The sequence below is a fragment of the Hordeum vulgare genome, chromosome 3H (genome assembly GCF_904849725.1).
Source record: "Hordeum vulgare subsp. vulgare chromosome 3H, MorexV3_pseudomolecules_assembly, whole genome shotgun sequence".
NCBI classification, from domain to species: Eukaryota; Viridiplantae; Streptophyta; class Magnoliopsida; order Poales; family Poaceae; genus Hordeum; species Hordeum vulgare.
This window is the reverse complement of record NC_058520.1, coordinates 568,393,595-568,414,136: the sequence shown is the minus strand read 5'-3', so window position 1 is coordinate 568,414,136 and position 20,542 is coordinate 568,393,595. Positions and strand designations below refer to the sequence as shown.

At 42.3% G+C, this 20,542-nt stretch overlaps 2 protein-coding genes across 2 annotated transcripts; one reads left to right on the top strand and one right to left on the bottom strand.

The window, feature by feature from the left end:
* Nucleotides 1-691: 691 nt before the first annotated feature.
* On the top strand, nt 692-6,231 carry LOC123445168 (ABC transporter B family member 26, chloroplastic). Its single transcript, XM_045122117.1, has 18 exons — nt 692-1,502; nt 1,595-1,719; nt 2,225-2,267; nt 2,373-2,417; nt 2,526-2,648; nt 2,733-2,836; nt 3,218-3,272; nt 3,364-3,434; nt 3,518-3,620; nt 3,735-3,945; nt 4,051-4,124; nt 4,270-4,326; nt 4,420-4,494; nt 4,634-4,708; nt 4,795-5,076; nt 5,244-5,308; nt 5,382-5,442; nt 5,695-6,231. Exons 1-18 carry the CDS (start codon nt 1,125-1,127, stop codon nt 5,773-5,775), a joined length of 2,028 nt encoding a protein of 675 aa, XP_044978052.1. The 5' UTR covers nt 692-1,124; the 3' UTR covers nt 5,776-6,231.
* A 229-nt stretch (nt 6,232-6,460) lies between these two features.
* On the bottom strand, nt 6,461-12,946 carry LOC123445169 (dolichyl-diphosphooligosaccharide--protein glycosyltransferase subunit 2). Its single transcript, XM_045122118.1, has 19 exons — nt 12,674-12,946; nt 12,302-12,494; nt 12,128-12,217; nt 11,947-12,003; nt 11,767-11,836; nt 11,608-11,672; nt 10,871-10,925; nt 10,361-10,488; nt 10,162-10,277; nt 9,989-10,058; nt 9,454-9,555; nt 9,247-9,336; nt 9,000-9,148; nt 8,525-8,636; nt 8,360-8,443; nt 7,563-7,643; nt 7,271-7,495; nt 6,951-7,073; nt 6,461-6,874 (listed from the first exon to the last, which is right to left on the bottom strand). Exons 1-19 carry the CDS (start codon nt 12,811-12,813, stop codon nt 6,758-6,760), a joined length of 2,067 nt encoding a protein of 688 aa, XP_044978053.1. The 5' UTR covers nt 12,814-12,946; the 3' UTR covers nt 6,461-6,757.
* Between the last annotated feature and the right edge of the window lie 7,596 nt (nt 12,947-20,542).

The window sequence follows — 20,542 nt, the reverse complement described above, 5'->3', positions numbered from 1 at the left end:
GTTCCTAAATATAAGTCTTTGTAGAGATTTTACTACTGAACTACATACGGATGTATATAGACATACTTTAGAGTATACATTCAATCATTTTGCTTCGTATGTAAACATTTAGTGAAATCGCTTAAAAGACTTATATTTAGGAACGGAGGGAGTACATCATAACTTATATCTGAAGAAATCATGTATCTAAATATGGTTAAACGCGTACAGAACTGTCCCTTATGTACACGCAAAATGTACAGCGTGCATGAAAAAATAGGCTTGAGTTTCAAAGGATAACGGAGAAGGAAAATGAAAGAAAATCAGTAAAAACAAAGAAAGAAAAAGGATAAAGATCTAGAGTAAATAAAACCATGAAAAAAAACATGCAGATGGCGAACGCCAAAATATAAGAACACAGAGAAGAAAGAAGAAGAAACCATGCAGAGGCTGGCTCGCTGTGGTCGCGCAAAAGGCCAACTTGTGATGCATTTTGCAGTAAGCGAGACGTAGCTCCTGTAGGTAGCTTATCGCCCAACCATACCCAGGCCAGATGTAACCTTATCGCGTACGTACCTGGTGCCTCACTGCGCTCATCCATCCAAGAACAAAAAGAAGCCCATACGTTTCCGCGTAGGTGGGATAGTTCCACTTCCGGTTGCTTGCACTGCGCATAGATTTGAGTGCATAGCGCACGAGTTTCTGAGACTCCACGGCCGGGCCGGAAGGAAGAGAAACAAGTCAACAGCTGCTGTTTTCCCAATCCAAACCCGATTGCTCTCCACCAGAAATTCTGATGAGAAGTCGGCCGGAAGCTTTGGGAAAAAAAACAAGTCGGGAATTTCCACGGCCACACCGCAGCAACACGGATCACTTCCCCGGCCAACGCAAAAAACGAAAGGGGCAGGAAGAAACGGGGGAGATAAAAAAGGGATTTTTAAAAAGAGAAAGAAACGCAGAATAGCCGGCGAGCGGGCGGTGGACCGGTGGTAGACGCTGCGCCGCGCACGGAAGCCCCAACACCACCCGCACCCGCCCGTCCCGCAGCTCCGGCGAGGCCACGCTCGTCCTGTTCGTATCACCGCGCGGGGCCGGGCTCCGAATCGGATCGCGCGCGCGCGTGCGAGGGGGGGAGGGAGGGAGAAATGCCGCCGGCTCCGGCCGCGCTGCTCCTCGCGGCGCCCGCGGGGCTGTCGCTGGGCCTGGCGCCCTGGCGGCCACGCGCGCGGGCCCCGCCCAGGCTCCGGCTGCGGGCGGCGAGGATCCGGGCGGCGGCGACCGTCAACGGCGAGTTCGGCGGGCTCGGGAGGCGCCGCCTCGACGCCGGCGAGTTCATCGGCCGGCTCCGGAACGTGCTCCCGGGGGGCAGCTGGTGGCGCCTCGAGGACGACGAGGCCGGCGGGGCCGGCCGCGCCGAGGCCAGCGGGGCCACGGCCGCCTCCGCGCTCCGGCGGATGTGGGCCCTCGTCGCCGCCGACCGCTGGGTCATCTTCGCCGGCTTCGCCTCCCTCGTCTGCGCCGCGGTAATGCGGATTGCCTCCGCACGCGCGGTTCGGATAAGCTTTCGTTGGTTGGTGTGGCGCTGACTGCTGTGTGGTCGTGGTTGTGGTTGCAGCTCTCGGAGATCGCTATCCCCCATCTGCTCGCGGCCTCCATCTTCTCCGCGCAGAATGGAGGCGCCGTCTTCTACCGGAACGCCAAGCTCCTGGTTGTTCTCTGTTTGATTTCCGGAGTGTTCAGGTCAGTTCATTTCTTCCTTCAAACTCTTCTATCACTATACAAACCATGCCCATGCGACTATCTGTTATCATCGCATCTGGGGTGAAATAGACCTCTTGGACGTGTGCCCACACTTCACATTAGTAGGATCACCGTGAAATAGCTGATGATGCGAAAGAAACTCGAAATGTGCCGGTAATGGACAATCTAGGATTGAGGAAATGTTTCTAACTGTGATGAGCTTGAAAGCTGAGATGTTTCCAGTTGGATCAACGGTAGTATTAGTAGGATCTCTGTGAAATGCAAACTTAAATTTCGACATTGTATCGGTACTATCGCTGTGAAACAAAAACTTAAATTTCTGCAATGTACATTATAGCCAATTGCACATGCACAGGCAAGTTTGCAAACATGAAAACAAGGAGTTTTGTGAGATAATATGCACAGAACTAAAATGGTTTGCCTTCAGCATAGTTTTGTTAGTTATATTTCGGTTGCTTATTTAGCTCGTCTCCCCCTTTTGCAGTGGCGTGCGAAGCTGCTGTTTTGGTATTGCCAACATGATATTGGTAAAACCATGTTAGATTTTATGTAATTTAACAAGTCTATTCCTTCCAGGTTGCCTTTTGGTTTGATCAGGCTCTTACAATCATTATCTCAACTATTTTTCTTAGGTTAAACGAATGAGAGAAATGCTATTTGATTCCATCCTTTCTCAGGTAAAAACAGAAGGGAACAATATTTGGGTTGCCTGAAGAACTAGTGCAAATGATACCTTTGGTTGGAATTGCTGCAAATGTTCTTAACTCCATTGTATATTGTGCCAGGATATTGCTTTTTTCGATGAAGAAACTGTCGGTGATTTGACAAGTAGGCTTGGTTCTGACTGCCAGCAAGTGTCTAGAGTTATTGGCAATGATCTTAATTTGATTTCGCGCAATTTGCTTCAGGTGAAAAGGTTGTTTAGTATCGAAGTATACAATACTCACCGGTAGCTTGAAAAGCTCATTTTTCATGATGTTACTTTGTCTCAGGGTATAGGAGCACTGATTTATCTTCTAATCTTATCATGGCCTCTTGGACTGTGCACTATGCTTACTTGTGGGACATTGTCGACAATTATGCTAGTTCATGGACGGTAAAAAACTTGTTTTTACTTCTCATGTACTCCCTCCGTCCCAAAATAACTGTCTTAACTTTGTACTAGCTCTAGTATAAAATTGTACTAAGCCTAAGACACTTATTTTGGGACGGAGGGAGTAGTTTATTTCTCAATTTTCTCTACTTGCTCCTTTCCCTATTATGTTGCTAGCGTGCAGCAATCTCAAGTAAATGCTACTTTTTCCGTCCCAAAATAATTGTCGGGGTTTTAGTTCAAATGTGAGCTATTTTGAACTAAAACCCCGACACTTATTTTTGGGACGGAGGGAGTACATAATACCTCCCCCATGCTTCCGCATTTATTGCTTTGCATCTTTGGTCATGTGAAAGAAATCATCATGATACCTTTGTTTGATAGGTATCAGAAAAAGGCCTCTAAATTCGCACAAGAGTTCACTGCAAGTGCCAATAATGTAAGCTTATGTCCTTAAATTGAAGTCTATTTGAGAAGGTTGCTCAAATATCTCAGTGATTCACCCACCTAATGTTTATGTTATAAATCAGGTTGCTCAAGAAGCGATAAGTTTGGTTAGAACAGTGCGAGTGTATGGGACGGAAAAGCAAGAGATCAAAAGGCAACCACTCTACCTATTTTGTCTCTCTTATATAGCATAATGATATCACTATGCATGACATAAAGCCTGTTGTACTTTCATAGGTACACGAAGTGGCTGGATAAGCTGTATGATGTGAGCTTTCGACAAACAATGGCTTATGGAGGCTGGAGCTTGAGCTTGAACTATCTGTACCATTCTACTCAGGTATTTGATATTGCTGTTCGGTTCTGTTAATATCTATATGAAAAATATAAGGCTCTGGTGTGGGCTTCTCATTGCGCTACTGATGAAGTATTCTTCCAAATAAGCTTTGTGTAGGTCCTTGCAGTTTTGATTGGAGGAATAGCAATCATGAATGGGAAGTTCACTGCTGAGCAACTGACAAAATTCACACTGTATGCCGAGTGGCTGATTTTGTCAACCTGGTGGATTGGAGACAATTGGTCCTCCCTGATGCAGTCTGTTGGAGCAAGTGAAAAAGTCTTCCGGTTGATGGATCTCTTACCTAGCAAGCAGCTTACCTCTAAAGGCAAGACTGCTTTTAACTTGACGCCTAGTTTCAAGTCTGTGCTTGGATATTTTAATTGGGAGGATGTACATTTGTTCGGTAGTCTAAAGCATTTCATTCTTGCAGGCCTCAGGTTACAGAAGCTGGAAGGACGGATTCAATATGCAAATGTAGAATTTTCATATCCTTCAAGACCTTCAGTATGTTAACGCCTTCCTTCTAGATGCTTTTCTGTTATGACTTATGAGCACACACATAGTAGGGTTCATCCTAAAGCTTGAGTATTTTGTGATTATTATGAACTAAGTATGAGTTTTGGGTTCTGATGTGGCCCTTAATGTGCAGGCGCCTATTTTGAGAAGACTGAATCTAACACTCAACCCAAATGAAGTGGTTGCAATTGTAAGATATACAGGCTGTTGCTTTCATAGATCTGAATTTTCACAAAGTATTGATCTGTATCTTAATGTTCATGTATGGTTTCTTATTTTAAAGGTTGGTCTTAGTGGAAGTGGGAAGAGTACTATAGTTAACCTACTGCTTCAGCTATATGAACCTACAAATGGGCAAGTAAGCTATTTCGACCTTGCTATTGTTTCTGTCCCTTCTAGGAGCCAGATTGCTGCTATTGACTACATTCAATCACTTTGAACATGAAACAAACTAGTTATTGGTCTGAACTCCGGAGTTATATTTGTGACTGATGCAGATATTAATAGATGGTGTCCCACTCAGCGAGCTTGACACTAGATGGTTCAGGGAAAGAATTGGTTTTGTGGGACAGGTTCGGATCCAATTAACCCAGCAAAGTTGTCGTGCCTGATGAAACTTTGTTGTATTTAACAGCATATATATACTTGGTATATGCAGGAGCCTAAGCTATTCCGAATGGATGTTAGTTCTAATATTAAGTATGGCTGCCCAAGAGAAGTTAGCCAGGAAGAAGTTGAGTGGGCTGCAAAACAGGCTTATGCTCACGATTTCATATTGGCTCTTCCAGATGGTTATAACACAATTGTCGACGATGCTCTTCTTAGTGGAGGCCAAAAGCAACGTGTTGCTATTGCAAGGGCCCTTCTGAGGGACCCGGCGATCTTAGTACTCGACGAAGCCACTAGTGCGCTTGATGCTGAGAGTGAACATTATGTGAAGGTAAACTCTTGGTGAACAAATGAATAGATTTTCTGCAATTAAATGTACTATTCCCTCCGTTCCATAATTCTTGTCGTTCAAATTTGAACTAAAACAATGACAAGAATTATGGAACAGAGGGAGTACTTATGAGTAGATTGTTAATTTTTCTCTCTGCCATGTTACAGAGTGTCATAACAGAAGTTAGCACTGATCCTAAGGCTCGAAGAACCGTGATTATCATAGCTCACAGGTAAAGAATGCTTACTCTGGTGCCTGTTTATTTTGAACACGAAGATTCGAGCTAACGCCATTATTTGTTCTAGGCTGTCTACGATTCAAGCGGCTGATAGAATTATTGTGATGGAAAATGGTAGCATCGTGGAGGTATGTTCTCGACCAATGCTGCAAACCCCTATGTGTACTGTGAATTGTTATCCTTGGAGATATACCATGGCATGCTTATCTGGCTGGCACATTGCAATCATGCTTAGTCTTTTTTTTTTCATGCCTTTCTTGTTTTCGGTATTCTATGTGCATTCATCAAGGCCACATTTGAATTAGTATGAAAACACCTTTGGTAGCACTTTTAGTGTTGTGTGCAAACATGGTCTTAAGTTATTTTGTATGGTTATGCAGGACGGAAAGCACAGCGAGCTTGTCAAGCAGAATGGATTGTATTCAAGATTAGCACAGCGACAAAATGATGCTCTCCCGTAGCCTGAAATCACAGAATGTGGTTTAGTCCACGCCGTATTTTTTCCCAAGTGGAGCGGCAGGTGAGGGAGGCGTCTGTCCTTGGTGTATTCTTTACGATTGACCATTGCCCGGTTGGTCAAATAATTGAGGTTGCCTCAAAGTTCCGGGTTCAAATGATCCACAAATGTGAACTAACCAAGCTAAACTAAAACGGTTTCTGCCGCAAAAAAAGGTCAAAAGACTCAGTATCTGGCGACGGCGGTATATGGAGGGTTAAAGAAATTGAGTAGTCCATACACGATTCATTTAGTTACGGTATCAGATGCAACCTGTAACTATATATAAATATATATATAGCATTCTGGACTCAGACCATCAGAACTCTGTAATTAACTGTTGTGAACATTTACTTGAATTTTGATAGAAACTTGTATATTCAAAGTACTAAGATCTATGTGATGTTAAAAATAGGATTTCTCTGCCGTGTTGGTTCTGAAAATGCATTTTGAGCGCTCTTAGGTCCATACACGATTCATTGGGTTGTGTTTGGTTTGAAAACGAAATGAAATGGAATGCCAGGATTAGTTCTGTGCCTATGTCTGCTTGATAATTAGGTGGTGCTTGCAATTCAGTGTTTGATTGTGGAGTTGAAATGGAATGAATTTGGTTTTGTCAGTTTGCAAGTCAAAAGGCCTTACACAGGTTATTGAACTTTCCAGTACGAATATGATCTTATTGTTTCCATGTTCAAATAATCCAGCCTATTTAGTAAACATCAGTGCATCCACAAATGAAGGTGCGATCCTACCACTTCAGTAAACATCAATGCATAAAACATGATGGTGAGGTCCTACCACTTCTCTAGTACATTCTTGGCACCCGCTACAAAATGATACCCAGTTGGTCCCTCAAAACTCAAGCTGCGCAAGAAAAACTCGGTCAGGATCTCAAGCAACTGCAACCGCCCGAAAATTGATGATCACACATCCTTCGCATCTTCACATCAAGCAGTCTTCTGTTTTGCCGCCGTGTTGGAAAGATGGGATAGGGTCCTATGGCCGACGAACACAAGGAACACGACGAGGAAGCTGAGGTACTTCAGAGTTGTGAAAAGATCCAGCTGTTCCAACAGAAGAATGATAGTGAGCAAAGATTTTATTAGTGCAATTATGTTTCACCACGCGGAAGATGCTAACCTTAACCCAGAAGAGAACATAGAGCAATAGTACTGCTCCGATTCCGGCATGGAAGAGTGATGCAAATGCTGCTGGTCCTGGCAGGGAAGGGAAGTTCTTCAAGTTGACTCCCAGACGCATGAGCTACAAGTAAATGCCAGAAGCACATTATCAGTATCAATATGTTGAATAAGCATATTCTCGACAACTTTTTTATTTATAGTAGTGTACTCTCAGCAACTTTTTTGATTTAGAGAAAGCAGTACATAGAGCAATAGTAGGAATTGATATATGTGATAATAATTGGAGAAATAAAGGGAGAGTAGGAATTGTTGACTCACCCCAATCAAGAACCCAATGAAAGGCAGAAGTGTGAGGCCAGTAAATGCAAGTGAGACTTCCTGCGGTGGCCTCTTCTCTGGCACACGGAATATATGTTCGATCTCCTTCTGTGGCCTAAACTTCGCTAACGGGTCAACAGCTTGTGCCGGAGGACGTGGGGCCTTTTCTGGGGCCTCCGGCAAGTCCAAATCCAGTTGGCCGAGGGCTCGTAGGAACGAATTTTCCTGAAGCAGACAGAAAAATCAGCAAGGCTAAACCAAACAGAACTTAATTGTAAATGTGGCGACATACCATTGAAGCATCACCAACTGAAAGCTCGAGGTCATATGTTCCAGAAAGGTAGTAAAATTTCTCTACCAATCCAAGAAAATCCTACAATATATTGAACAAGCATATAAGAAATCATGTTATAATTCCTCTGGAACCCTCAAGAGCTGAAGGCAGAAAAAACATGCAAATTAAGATATGTCAAGTGATCTTCTGGTACTTCATCTCCACATCTGACCACAGTAACATCATAAAATTCAAGCACAACAGAAAGATGCATCCACCATCTCCATTTTACTTGTTGGAAAATATTTAATAGGTTCATTTCAAATGTTTGGCACCTGGATGATCTTCTTCAAACCTCACTTGGTCACAAAATTGCGAACAAGTTTCCTTCCTAGAGTTTCTTACAGTTTCCTAAAAAAAGGTTGTTTGATTTGTAGGAATAGAAGGTCACTTCGTACTCAATTCCAAATGAAATTTTCCATCAAGTGTAGCCTCTTGAAAAAATATCTATGGTCCATGAGTTCTTATGCTTTCCCTATATTGTAGTCAAACACGCTTTGGTTTCAATTCCTATGGTTTCCAACATCGAAGGATATTCTAGGGGCCTGCCACTGGAATCCTGCATTTTTCCGAATTGTGTGAATCAAAGAGCTCCTGAAAACAAGTTACATAACCTAACTAGTACCTTCCATGTCAAAAACCTCTGTCGGTGTATGTGCTTTGTGGACAATATAATGCACAACCTAAATCCTAATGGAAACATTTGCCGAGAGAATAACGAGAGAAAAACAAACTCTTGAGTAGGTATACTCAACTAGAACAATTTTGAATTGCCTCGCAGAACCTGGCACCACGAATAAATGTTCAACCTTGCTTTCATGCTTTAACTTCAAGAAAACCTGGCAACGATTCGCTAAATCCAGTCAGGAAAAGAACAAGTAATGTGCCATTTGAGAAAGAAAATGGAGTGTTATTGTGACCTGGTGAGGTTTAAATGTGCGTCCAAGTGGTGTAGATAGTTGAAAAGATAGACGTAACTTCTGCAGGTGGTTCGCAGAGAGAGAAACTTTTGTATCTTTCAGCAGATCTAACCTGTAATGAATAGGATTTAGAATGAGACATGCAAAATAAACTGTTTTATGAAATTAGAACCCAAACTTCCATTCCAATTTTCACATAACTTCACTAATATATTGTTCAACATCACAACCCAGCTACATGACGGAAATAATGCAGGATATGTTCTCAAACAAATGTCAGATGTGAAGAGAAGAACCACATACTAACAAGTTAGGGAGTGTTATTCCAGATGAGAATGAACTAATTTAAAGTGATCAAAGGTTATAGAGGTTGCAATTACTTGGGTATTGGTGTCAGAGTTAGTTTATCTTTTAAATGTTGCTTGTAAAACATATTTTTCTAATGGCATGGAATCAAGTGGTTCGAAGAGTTTACTTTTCAACAGACTCTGCACTCCCAGCATCATTCTCAGAAATTCCGATTTCTGCCTTGTCAACTTTGATCAGTCCTGTAACAACGACAGCCTCAGTGTTTCTCCCTCCAGTAGTGTAAACGGTTTCATGTTCTGAATCCTGAAGAGTAATCTTGAAGATCGAAGGGCAAAATCATCAGTAATGGGAAATAATATTAGTCTATTACATTATGTGTATATATCAAGCGAATTAATGAAGTTTACAGGTACCTCAAAAACTAGCGAGTACTTCCCAACATCTATTTTCAATGGAGTAATGTCCAAGTAATGAACATTGTTGTCGAGGTCAAACTGAAGTTCCTGATACCAGAAGGAAATGGATGTTAGGGAATGGCAGCTAAAACAAGGACAAAACAATGGTGAACTATTATAATGAAAAAAAGTAGTTCCAAGAGGTAAACACAAATTTAGCTCTACCTTGCTGTCAGTGGTGATGACCTTGGAATCAGAGCCCAAGACTTGCACAAGATTCACTCTGAGCGGAGGTGCCGCAGAACCAAACACTGTAGTTACTTCAACCTGAAAATAATATATATCAAGGGAACACGAATTGGAGTTAACTTACACTGAGCTAAACACAACATACGTCAAAAGCAATACAGCGCAAGATTGCAGCTAAATGTGGAAAAAAATTCACAAACACACCATATACATATTTTTAGCAGACATTATTGTTACTGAATTGCGACTACAAAAGTACCATATAGGATGCATGGAGGTTAGACATTATAGCATGCATTTACAGAAACGAGATAAATTCAAGCCTACGACATTTAATGTATACAAAAAGTGCTTGCAAGAGATATGGGGAGTTCCTCACAGTAACAATCAATAGTGCTATCGATATGCTAATACCATTTTACACTACAATGCAGAATAATATAATGGACAAACAAAGATTATTAGCATTATATTTCAGACAAAATTACAGGGACTAGAATGTGATAATCACCTTAAGCTGGTCTTTGGAGGTCAGTGACAGTACTTTGGAAGGAAGTGAAAGGATCAAAGGGACGAAGATCCTGCATATTGTAGAAACGAAATAAGCATCACAGGGCAACAGAGACAACTAATAATGTGGGGCACAAGTTTATCGAGAATGCTAAAAAAAGGAGGAAAACTTACCTATTGTTTTCCAGGAGTGATAGGGACTCAATCTGATTAAAGCAATCCTTTGCACTACCTGGGAGACCAATACCAAGAAAGAACTTTGCCAAGCCCAGTATTTTCTCACCAGGGATCTGTGGGTTGAGTGTTGTTGGTTATGGGAGGTGCTTAACATAAATTTAATAAAAATACACCAAAATGAAATGAAATAACTTACATTCAATTTCCCAGAAACAACATTAGCGAAGGAGGTGACACCGCGTACTACTGAAGCAGAAGTTGTTATAGGGCCCTTGTATTCAGAACCATCAACATACTTCTCATCAAAATAGAAGGTTCCATCATCTGAGAAAACACGTATCATAAGAAGGTATCAGCAGTAAGAGGAACATTTTCACTTGGAAGTGGTTGCTTCATAATGGAGAAGTATCAAAGTACACCAACTAAATAGCCTCAACTCTGCCTAGACATAAACTCACAATCTGGACAGAGAAATGACTCTGCTGCTAACTATCCAAATGTGCGACTGAGTATGCCATAAGTTTAGCAATTTGGTAACTAAGTTCCTACGAGGTGTTAACCAGGCACCTTGACTTCTGGAGAACTCTGACCGAGTTTAAGTTGATAAAAAAGAAAAAAATGCCCGGTCTACCAGCGCCTCGTCTTAAAGCAATTTAACCAAATGTTCATCTCCAGCAAGAACAAAGAAGACGGTTAGAGAACATACCATAGCTCTTGATTGTGCCAAATAGCTTCACGATGTCATTTTTAACGACTCCTATCTGATGGCATAATATTAAAAATCAGGACCGCCAATAGTGACAAACTTCAAATGATACACTAATAAATAATGACACACGTAAAAGATTCAGAACAAACACATTGACTGAAACTTGGAAGAAACATTGGGCAACAAATTGTATGAGCCAAGAAGGAAAGCAGAACATCGTACCACATACACAAGAATGATATGGTAATACCTAATTGATTTGAGATTGTTAAACAAATGGGCATGGCACATACAGAGACATGGCTGCACCTTTTTTAAGATGATAGATCATGTCATGTGCATTTATAATTCAGATAAATGGAGGTTGTAAGGTGTAATTAGAATTTTGTAAGCTGAGGGATAACAACTTGTTATATACCAGTTTCTCTTTTTGTATTAAAATCAAGCTCTTACTCTTTGCAATAATTCATAACATATAGTATATATTCCCCCATATGTCTTTATTACTTATGTATAGTAAGATAACAACGTAAGAAGCATCGCTTGGGTATAAGGTTTTCACTGGCATCCAGTTCAACCCTCTCCCTATCACAAGGATTTGTGACAGAACATGTACTATATAGTTAACCAACTCCTTTATCTCTTACATTCAAGTAAGAATGTAAGATAGTCACATATAAATGTACAACAAGTTAATGAAGTAATTCGAGTACAAGCAGAGAGCATATACACACCATAGACGGATCAACCTCTGCATCAGACAGTGAAACAACTCCTGCCAATGCTTCTAGTGCTATGCCTGTTGCAGAACAGTGTTGATAAACATCAGTGCCTGATGCATTTGATTTGCAGCAAAAAAAAAAAAAGGTCACAATAGAGAAAAATAATATTACCAGCAGCAAATGTGCTGGATTCAGCACTGTTGGTGTCATAGCGCCATCTTCCATCACTTTGGCTAAGTGCCTACAGAAACAAAGATATATATCAGATAACTCCAGTTTAAACAGCAGAGCAAAATTGTGATTGCAAGAACTACACAAGAAAAAGTGCATAGCATATTGTACTGCTCTAACCTTAATTGCATGGAATGTGCTATCGGCATCAGACAAAACAACACTGTGGCCTTGTTCCTGCAAAAATCAACACGGCTTTATATCAGCTGCCAGATAAAACTCAGACAATCAACTTGCAGCAGTGCTGGAAAAAAAATGAAAAATATAAACATCGAGCAGAAAGTGCATCAGAGGGAGCAACCTTCAGGCTGAGCAGCCCTCCCACGGAATAGTAGAACTCCAGCAGCGAATTGGTGTCCTTGATCACAGCCTTAAGCCTCGAAGCGACGTCCTGCGACGAAGAACGAATCTCAGAACACCAACAGGTAAGCGAATACCAGCAGAAGCAGCAAGATCTCCAGAGCTAAAAACCCACATCGTAAACGCCGGCATCGACGCCGCATCCAAGAACGCCAGCGATCTTGACCGCGTGGAACAGATCCTTGGCGGGCGACGAGGACGAGGACAGGGTATGGGCGGCGAGCTTGCAGGCCTTGCCGTCAAGGCCCTTGTCCCTCTGCACCCCGAGTATCTTGAACGTCCTGACCGCCTCGTACGTCGTCTCCAAGCTGCACAGCGCGCAACAGACAAAGCCGGCACTTAGAACGCGGCCATGGCACGAGATTTCAAGGGGGCAGTCCCGGGCCGGATCGATCTGGGCCGGACCAGGTCCTTAATTGCGCCCAAGAGGGGCAAAGGCTGGAGATCAGGGGAGACGGTGACGCTGGCGGGCGGCCAGGGAACTTACTCGTCGGGGGAGGCGGCGAAGAGCTCGGCGGCGACGGATCTGTGCGCGTCGGAGACCGGGCGGACGGCGGAGGAGAGGGGGGAGACGGCCGCGGCGACGAGGAGTAGGAGGACGGCCAGGGGCGGCAGCCTCCAAGCCATGGCTGGGGTGGCGGGCGGCGCCGGCCGGAGAGGGGAGGGCGGAGGAGAGGGGTTTAGGAGCGGATGGGAGTGGCCAGATCTGCTTGAGGGCTGAGGGAAGGGGACGACTAGAAATATTTCGCCTGGGGGTCGTTCGCCTCGACGTCTGGGCTCCGGATAGTGAACTGCTTTGAGATTCGTATAATGCCCCGTTTGGTTCATAGGCTAGGAATAGTATAGGAATAAAAAAATTGAGATGACATGTAGCTCAATTTCAATAGGATTTTTTTTTGAAGGAAAATTAATGTCATTTGGTGCATAGGATAGGAATTTTGTCTAGGCTAGTGGTTTCTTCTTCTCAAATGTGAAGGATTGACTCCTATCCTATATAGGAATAGGAATTCATTCCTACAAACCAAAGAGCATAAAAAGATTTTTTCTACAAATTTTCTATCCTTCAGAATTCCTATAAAATTCATATGAACCAAAGAAGGCCTAAGTGGTTTCTTCAAAACATTTTTCAACACGCAAGTCCCCATAGGTCGTCGGATATGGAGGCTCTCGAGAAGGTGTGAACACACATAAGAGCATCTCTAGCACATTCTTCAAAAGAGCATGTTCGCTGTAAAAGTCGTCGATATAGCGGACGGAGACGGTTTTCCCGTCCAAAACAGATTCGACAAAAGTAGTTGTCTACTTTTTTTGCGGGATCCTGCAAATTCCTGTCGGGTTTCCGTCACTCTTCTTGTTGGTTCCTCTATCCCTTCCTCACGTGATTTTGTCACGGCAGATGTCTTAGCTATAGGATTAAGTATAGGAGACATCGCAACTAGGTGGTTGCTTGGATGGGGTTGATCGGGAGGAGAGACAAGGGTTTACCCAGGTTCGGTCCCTCCGGTGGAGGTAAAAGCCTATGTCCTGTTTTTTGTGTTATTGATGATAATCTCGATTACAAGGGTGTAGAATCACTAACCTAGCTCTCGAGGATTTCTTACACGATATCTCTATCTCAGGGGATCCACTTTATATATTGGTCGAGGCCCTGAGATTACAATAGAATCCGGGTTGTAGTGCAATCTGTGACCTAGTATAATTCCTACTTATCTTGTGTGTCACATATGGAAAACACCTTGCGCCTTCCTTGTATGAGTCGGCCTGCCAGGTACTGGTCCATGAGTCGGCCTTCTTTGACGAGTCACCTCATGGGCGTTGGGCTTCTGGGCTTTCACGGCTCGTGTTGCGACCACACCACTTGAGTCGCTGCCTTGACAGTCGGGCCATCTTCCTCGCGGGTCATTGATACGTTTATTTTGCATCATGTTTTTGTTACTGCTATTTATAGTGTTTTATGCATTTTGTCATGTTGTGGAGTAATTCTAATGCCTTTTCTCTCATGATATGCAAGGTTTACATCAAGAGGGGAAATATTGGCAAATGGAATTCTGGACCTGAAGAAGCTACGTCAGAGATATCTATTCTGCACACCTCCAAATGGGCTGGAACTTTACCGAGATTCATTCTAGAATAAATGAAAAATACTAGAGCAAAAAAGTACCAGAGGGGGGCTACCAGGCGGCCACTAGGCACCACGGCGCGCCAGCCCCCCCACTGGCGCAACCTGATGTCTACTCGCCCCCACCTCTAGCGACCATCTTCTGGTATAAGTTCTCTTTTAACCTGAAAAAATCAGGAGAGGACTTTAGGGCGCGAAGCGCCGCCGTCTCGAGGTGGAACTTGGGCAGGAGCACTTTTGCCCTCCGGTGGAGTGATTTTGCCAGAGAAACTTCCATCCCGGAGGGGGAAATCGAGGCTATCGTCATCGTCAACAACCATCTCATCTTGGGGAGGCCAATCTTCATCAACATCTTCATCAGCATCATCTCCTTTTCAAAACTATAGTTCATCTCTTATGATCAATCTTGTACCGAGACCTCAGATTGGTACTTTTCTTGTGACTAGTAGTGTTGATTACATCTTGTAGTTGATGCTTTATGGTTTATTTGGTGGAAGATCATATGTTCAGATCCAATATGCTATTTAATACCTATGTGGTCATGAGTATGTTTATCACTTGTGAGTAGTTGCTTTTGTTCTTAAGGCCATGGGAGAAGTCATGTTGCAAGTAGTCATGTGAATTGATATTCGTTCGATATTTTGATGATGTGAATCTTGTAACTCCCTTAGTGGTGTTATGTGAACATCGACTACATAACACTTCACCATCTTTGGGCCTAAGGGAATGCATTACGGAGTAGTAATTATATGGTCGGTTGCGAGAGTGATAGAAACTTAAACCTAGTTTATGCGCTACCCCGTAAGGAGTTCATTTGGATCCCTATGTTTAATGTTACAGTTAGAAATTATTATTAATACTTCTCTCGTAGTTGCGGATGCTTGCGGGAGGGTTAATCATAAGTGGAAGGTTTGTTCACGTAAGAACAGGACTGCTACCTCTTGAGCTTGCGTTGGTTTTTCCCTTGAAGAGGAAAGGGTGATGCAACATAGTAGCAGTAAGTATTTCCCTCAATTTGAGAACCAAGGTATCAATCCAGTAGGAGTATCAATATGAGGCACCAATGTACCTGCGCAAAAACAAACAAACTTGCACCCAACGCTATAAAGGGGTTGTCAATCCCTTCACGATTATTTGCAAGGTGAGATCTGAAGGTGAAAAGTCCAACAAAGTAAATCTGTAGATCTAAAAATATGAGGTGAAGTAGACCCGGGGGCCATAGTGTTCACTAGAGGCTTCTCTCATGATAGCAAGTATTACGGTGGGTGAACGAATTACTGTCGAGCAATTGATAGAATCGCGCAAAGTCATGATGATATCTAAGGCAATGATCATACATATAGGCATCGAGACAAGTAGACCGATACTTTCTGCATCTACTACTATTACTCCACACATCGACCGCTATCCAGCATGCATCTAGTGTATTAAGTTCATAACAAACAGAGTAACGCCTTAAGCAAGATGACATGATGTAGAGGGATAGATTCATGCAATAGATATAAACCCCATCTTTTTACCCTTTATGGCAACAACACGATGCGTGCCTCGCTACCCCTTCTGTCACTGGGTGAGGACACCGCACGGTATGAACCCAAAACCAAGCACTTATCCCATTGCAAGAATTATAGATCAAGTTGGCCAAACGAAACCCACAACTCGAAGAGAATTACAAGGATACGAAATCATGCATATAAGAGATCAGAGGAGACTCAAATAATATTCATAGATAATCTGATCATAAATCCACAATTCATCAGATCTCGACAAACACACCGCAAAAGAAGGTTACATCGGATAGATCTCCATGAATATCATGCAGAACTTTGTATTGAAGATCCAAGAGAGAGAAGGAGCCATCTAGCTACTAGCTATGGACCCGAAGGTCTGTGGTGAACTACTCACGCATCATCGGAGAGGCAATGGTGTTGATGAAGAAGCCCTCCATGTCCGAATCCCCCTCCGGCAGGGCACCAGGATGGTCCCCAGATGGGATCTTGCGGAGACAGAAGCTTGCGGCGGCGGAAAAGTATTTTTGTGGCTCTGTGTGGTGGTTCTGGATTTTTAGGGAATTTATAGGCGAAAGAAGTAGGGCAAAGGAGCTACGTGGGGCACACAAGCCTGCTAGGCGCCCCCCAGGCTACGGCTAGGGGGCTTGCGACCTCCCCCGAGGTCCTTTACCTTGGTTCTCAAGTTCCATGCGTATCTTCTGTTATGGAAAAAATCATCCCGCAGGTTTTATTCCGTTTGGACTCCATTTAATATTCTTCTCTGAAAAAGGTCAAAAACACGGAAAAAACAGAAACTGGCACTTGGCACTAAGTTAATAGGTTAGTCCCAAAAAAGATATAAAATAGCATAATCATGCATACAAAACATCCAAAGTTGACAAGATAATAGCATGGAACCATGAAAAATTATAGATACGTTGGAGACGTATCAAGCATCCCCAAGCTTAACTCCTGCTCGTCCTCGAGTAGGGAAGTGATAAAGACTGAATTTTTGATGTGGAATGCTACCTAACATATTTGTCCTTTGTAACTTCTTTCTTGTGGCATGAATGTTCAGATCCGTAAGATTCAAAACAATAGTTTAATATTGGCATGAAAACAATAGTACTTCAAGGATACTAGCAAAGTGATCATGAACTTTTGAAATATCAAGGCCAAAGAAAGTTATCCCTACAAAATCATATAGTTTGGCTATTCTCCGTCATCCCCACACAACAAATTTAAATTATGCACAACCCCGGTATTGGCCAAGTATTGTTTTCGCACTCTTACTTTCTCAAACTTTTTCAACTCTCACGCAATACATGAGCGTGAGCCATGGATATAGCACTATAGGTGGAATAGAGTGTGGTGGAGGTTGTGAGGCAAAAAGGAGGAGATGGTCACATTGACTCGGCATATCAACGGGCTAAGGAGATGCCCATCAATAGATATCAATTTGAATGAGTAGGGATTACCATGCAATTGATGCACTAGAGCTATAAGTGTGTGAAAGCTCAAGAGGAAACTAGTGGGTGTGCACCCAACTTGCTTGCTCACGAAGACCTAGGGAAATTTTGAGGAAGCCCATCATTGGAATATACAAGCCAAGTTATATAATGAAAATTCCCACTAGTATATGGAGGTGACAAACGAGAGACTCTCTATCATGAAGAACATGGTGCTATTTTGAAGCACAAGTGTGGAAAAAGATAGTAGCATTGTCCATTCTCTCTTTTTCTCTCTCTTTTTTTGTTTGGTCTCTTCGGCCTCTTTTTCACATTTTTTTGGTGGGCATCTTTGGCCTTTTTTTATTTCCTCGCATGGGACAATGCTCTAATAATGATGATCATCACACTTTTATTTACTTACAACTCAATACTTAGAACAATGATGACTCTATATGAAATGCCTCCAGTAGTGTACCGGGATGTGCAACGATCTAGCTTAGCGTATGACATTGAAACATCTTGCTAGCTATCTTACGATCATGCAATGGCAATATGAAAGTGACGGCACAAGTCATGAGACGGAACGGTGGGAGTTGCATGGCAATATATCTCGGAATGGCTATGAAAATGCCATAATAGGTAGGTATGGTGGCTGTTTTGAGAAAGGTATATGGTGGGTTTGTGCACCGGCGAAAGTTGCGCGACACTAGAGAGGCTGGCAATGGTGGAAGGTGAAAGTGCATCTATACCATGGACTCACATTAGTCATGAAGAACTCATATACTTATTGCGGAAGTTTTATTAGTAATCGAAACAAAGTGCTAAACGCATACTCCTAGGGGAAGGGTTGGTAGGTGTTTAACCATCGCGCGATCCCGACCGCCACACAAAGGATGACAATCAATAAATCAATTATGCTCCGACTTCCTAACATAGCGGTTCACCATACGTGCATGCTACGGGAATCACTAACTTCAACACAAGTTTTCTAGATTCACAACACCCTACTAACATGACTGTGATATTACCAAATCCATATCTTAAAACTAATTGAGAGGAATCAAACTTCTCTTTACTAATCAGTGCACTTGAATATGGAAGTTTTTATTATATCCTTTTTGGATGTCTATCATCTTTAGGACTATTTCATAACACATACCAATTACCAAGTTACTTAGAGAGGGCACTCTCAAAAAGATATAAGTGAAGATCGAGAGTTCTTATTTCTTCAAAATATGACACCTCCGTGCTCTAAAAAGATCTAAGTGAAGCACTAGAGCAAGGTTATCTAGCTCAAAAGGTATAAGTGAAGCACATGCGAGCTAAATTGCCTAACTCAAAAGATATAAGTGAAGCTCTATGAGTATTCTAGCAAATTCACGATGAGTGCATGTCCCTCTCAAAAGGTGTGCAGCAAGGATGATTGTGACAAAACAAAAAGAAAAGACTCCTATAATACACGACGCTCCAAGCAAAACACATATCATGTGGTGAATAAAAATATAGCTCCAAGTAACGTTACCGATGGGTTGAAGACGAAAGAGGGGATGCCTTCCCGGGGAATCCCCAAGCTTAGGCTTTTTGGTGTCCTTGAATTTGGCTTGGGATGCCTTGGGAATCCCCAAGCTTAAGCTCTTTACACTCTTTATCCCATTGTCCATGAGAACATCATCCAAAACTTGAAAACTTCACAACACAAAACTTAAACAGAAACTCGTGATATCATTAGCATAAGAAAACAAACCACCACTCTTTAGTTACTGTAGTAAACTTGATTTCTATTTAAATTGATGTTATATTACTGTATTCTCACTTTTCCATGGCTAGTACCCCCCCCCGATACTATCCATAGTTTCATTAAAATAAGCAATCAACACAACAAAAACATAATATATCAAAAAACAGACGAGTCTGTAGCAATCTGTATACTTCGTATACTTCTGGTATGCCAAAAATTCTGAAAAATTATGATAATTAGGGCAATTTGCATATCAACCAGAAGCAAAAAGAATCAACGCAAAAGCTCTTTTTGGATAGGAATTAAAAATATTTTCGTGAGCGCAAAGTTTGTGTCTTCTTCAGCACGATCAAACAACCATCATCAAAACTGATCATAAAGGTTCTACTTGGCACAAACACAAAAGGAAACACAAAAAAACACAACCATAACAAAATTATGATGGTGTGGACACAAAAAAACAGAAAGAAAAAAAGCAAAGATAAATTCATTGGGTTGCCTCCCAACAAGCGCTATTGTTTAACGCCCTTAGCTAGGCATAAGGAGATAGAATCAAGTGTCGTCATCTTTGGTGCTCAAACCATAAGTAGCCATCATCATGGATTCATAAGGCAATCTTATTTTCTTTCTAGGAAAGTGTTCCATGCCCTTCTTTAGTGGAAATTGAAATCTAATATTCCCTTTCTTCATATCGATGATAGCACCAATAGTCCTAAGGAAAGGTCTACCAAGAATGATGGGACATGTCGGATTGCAATCAATATCAAGCACAATCAAATCTACGAGCACATAGTTCCTATTTGCAATAATAAGAACAACATTGATCCTTCCCATAGGTTTCTTAATAGTAGAATCCGCAAGATGCAAATTAAGAGAGCACTCATCAATCTCATTGAAGCCTAGAACATCACATAAAGACTTTGGAATAGCGGAAACACTGCTACTGCAACAAAATACCTTCCAACGGCGCCAGAAACACATGCTGACGGGAGACTGTTCTTGTCTTGATTCTCCTCAGCAACGACACCAGGATTCATTTTGCTACGGCTACGCCTTTACGGACTTCCTAGGAAAATATGCAAAGGATTTCCCTGTGGCCTTGGAGCCTTGCGTTGGTGTTCCCTCAAAGCGGAAAGGGTGATGTAGCGCAGCGGTGGTAAGTATTTCCCTCAGTTTTGAGAACCAAGGTATCGATCCAGTGAAGGAGTATCACAAGTGCCTGCACAAAAACGAAGAACCTGCTCCCAACTCTATGAAGGGGTTGTCAATCCCTTATAGATTGTTCGTAAAGTGAGAACTGAAAGCAACAAAGTAACAAAGCAAAGTAAAAGCAAAGGTGTAAACGATAGATGTGAATAGACCCGGGGGCCGTAGTGTTTACTAGCGGCTTCTCTCATGAAAGCAAGTAGACGGTGGGTGAACAAATTACTGTCGAGCAATTGATAGAACCGCGCAAAGTCGTGATGTCATCTATGGCAATGATTATATCTATAGGCATCACGTCCAAAACAAGTAGACCGATACTTTCTGCATCTACTACTATTACTCCACACGTCGA

What these genes read in the sequence shown, in the direction of transcription:
- LOC123445168 (XM_045122117.1), top strand. Translation starts at nt 1,125, where the DNA reads ATGCCGCCGGCTCCGGCCGCGCTGCTCCTCGCGGCGCCCGCGGGGCTG. An exon ending in CCTCCCTCGTCTGCGCCGCG is followed by an intron (nt 1,503 to 1,594) that starts GTAATGCGGATT and finishes TTGTGGTTGCAG; the next exon opens with CTCTCGGAGATCGCTATCCC. An exon ending in AGAGTGAACATTATGTGAAG is followed by an intron (nt 5,077 to 5,243) that starts GTAAACTCTTGG and finishes GCCATGTTACAG; the next exon opens with AGTGTCATAACAGAAGTTAG.
- LOC123445169 (XM_045122118.1), bottom strand. Translation starts at nt 12,813, where the DNA reads ATGGCTTGGAGGCTGCCGCCCCTGGCCGTCCTCCTACTCCTCGTCGCC. An exon ending in TTCGCCGCCTCCCCCGACGA is followed by an intron (nt 12,495 to 12,673) that starts GTAAGTTCCCTG and finishes CGCGCTGTGCAG; the next exon opens with CTTGGAGACGACGTACGAGG. An exon ending in AGTGCAGAGTCTGTTGAAAA is followed by an intron (nt 8,637 to 8,999) that starts GTAAACTCTTCG and finishes TATTCATTACAG; the next exon opens with GTTAGATCTGCTGAAAGATA.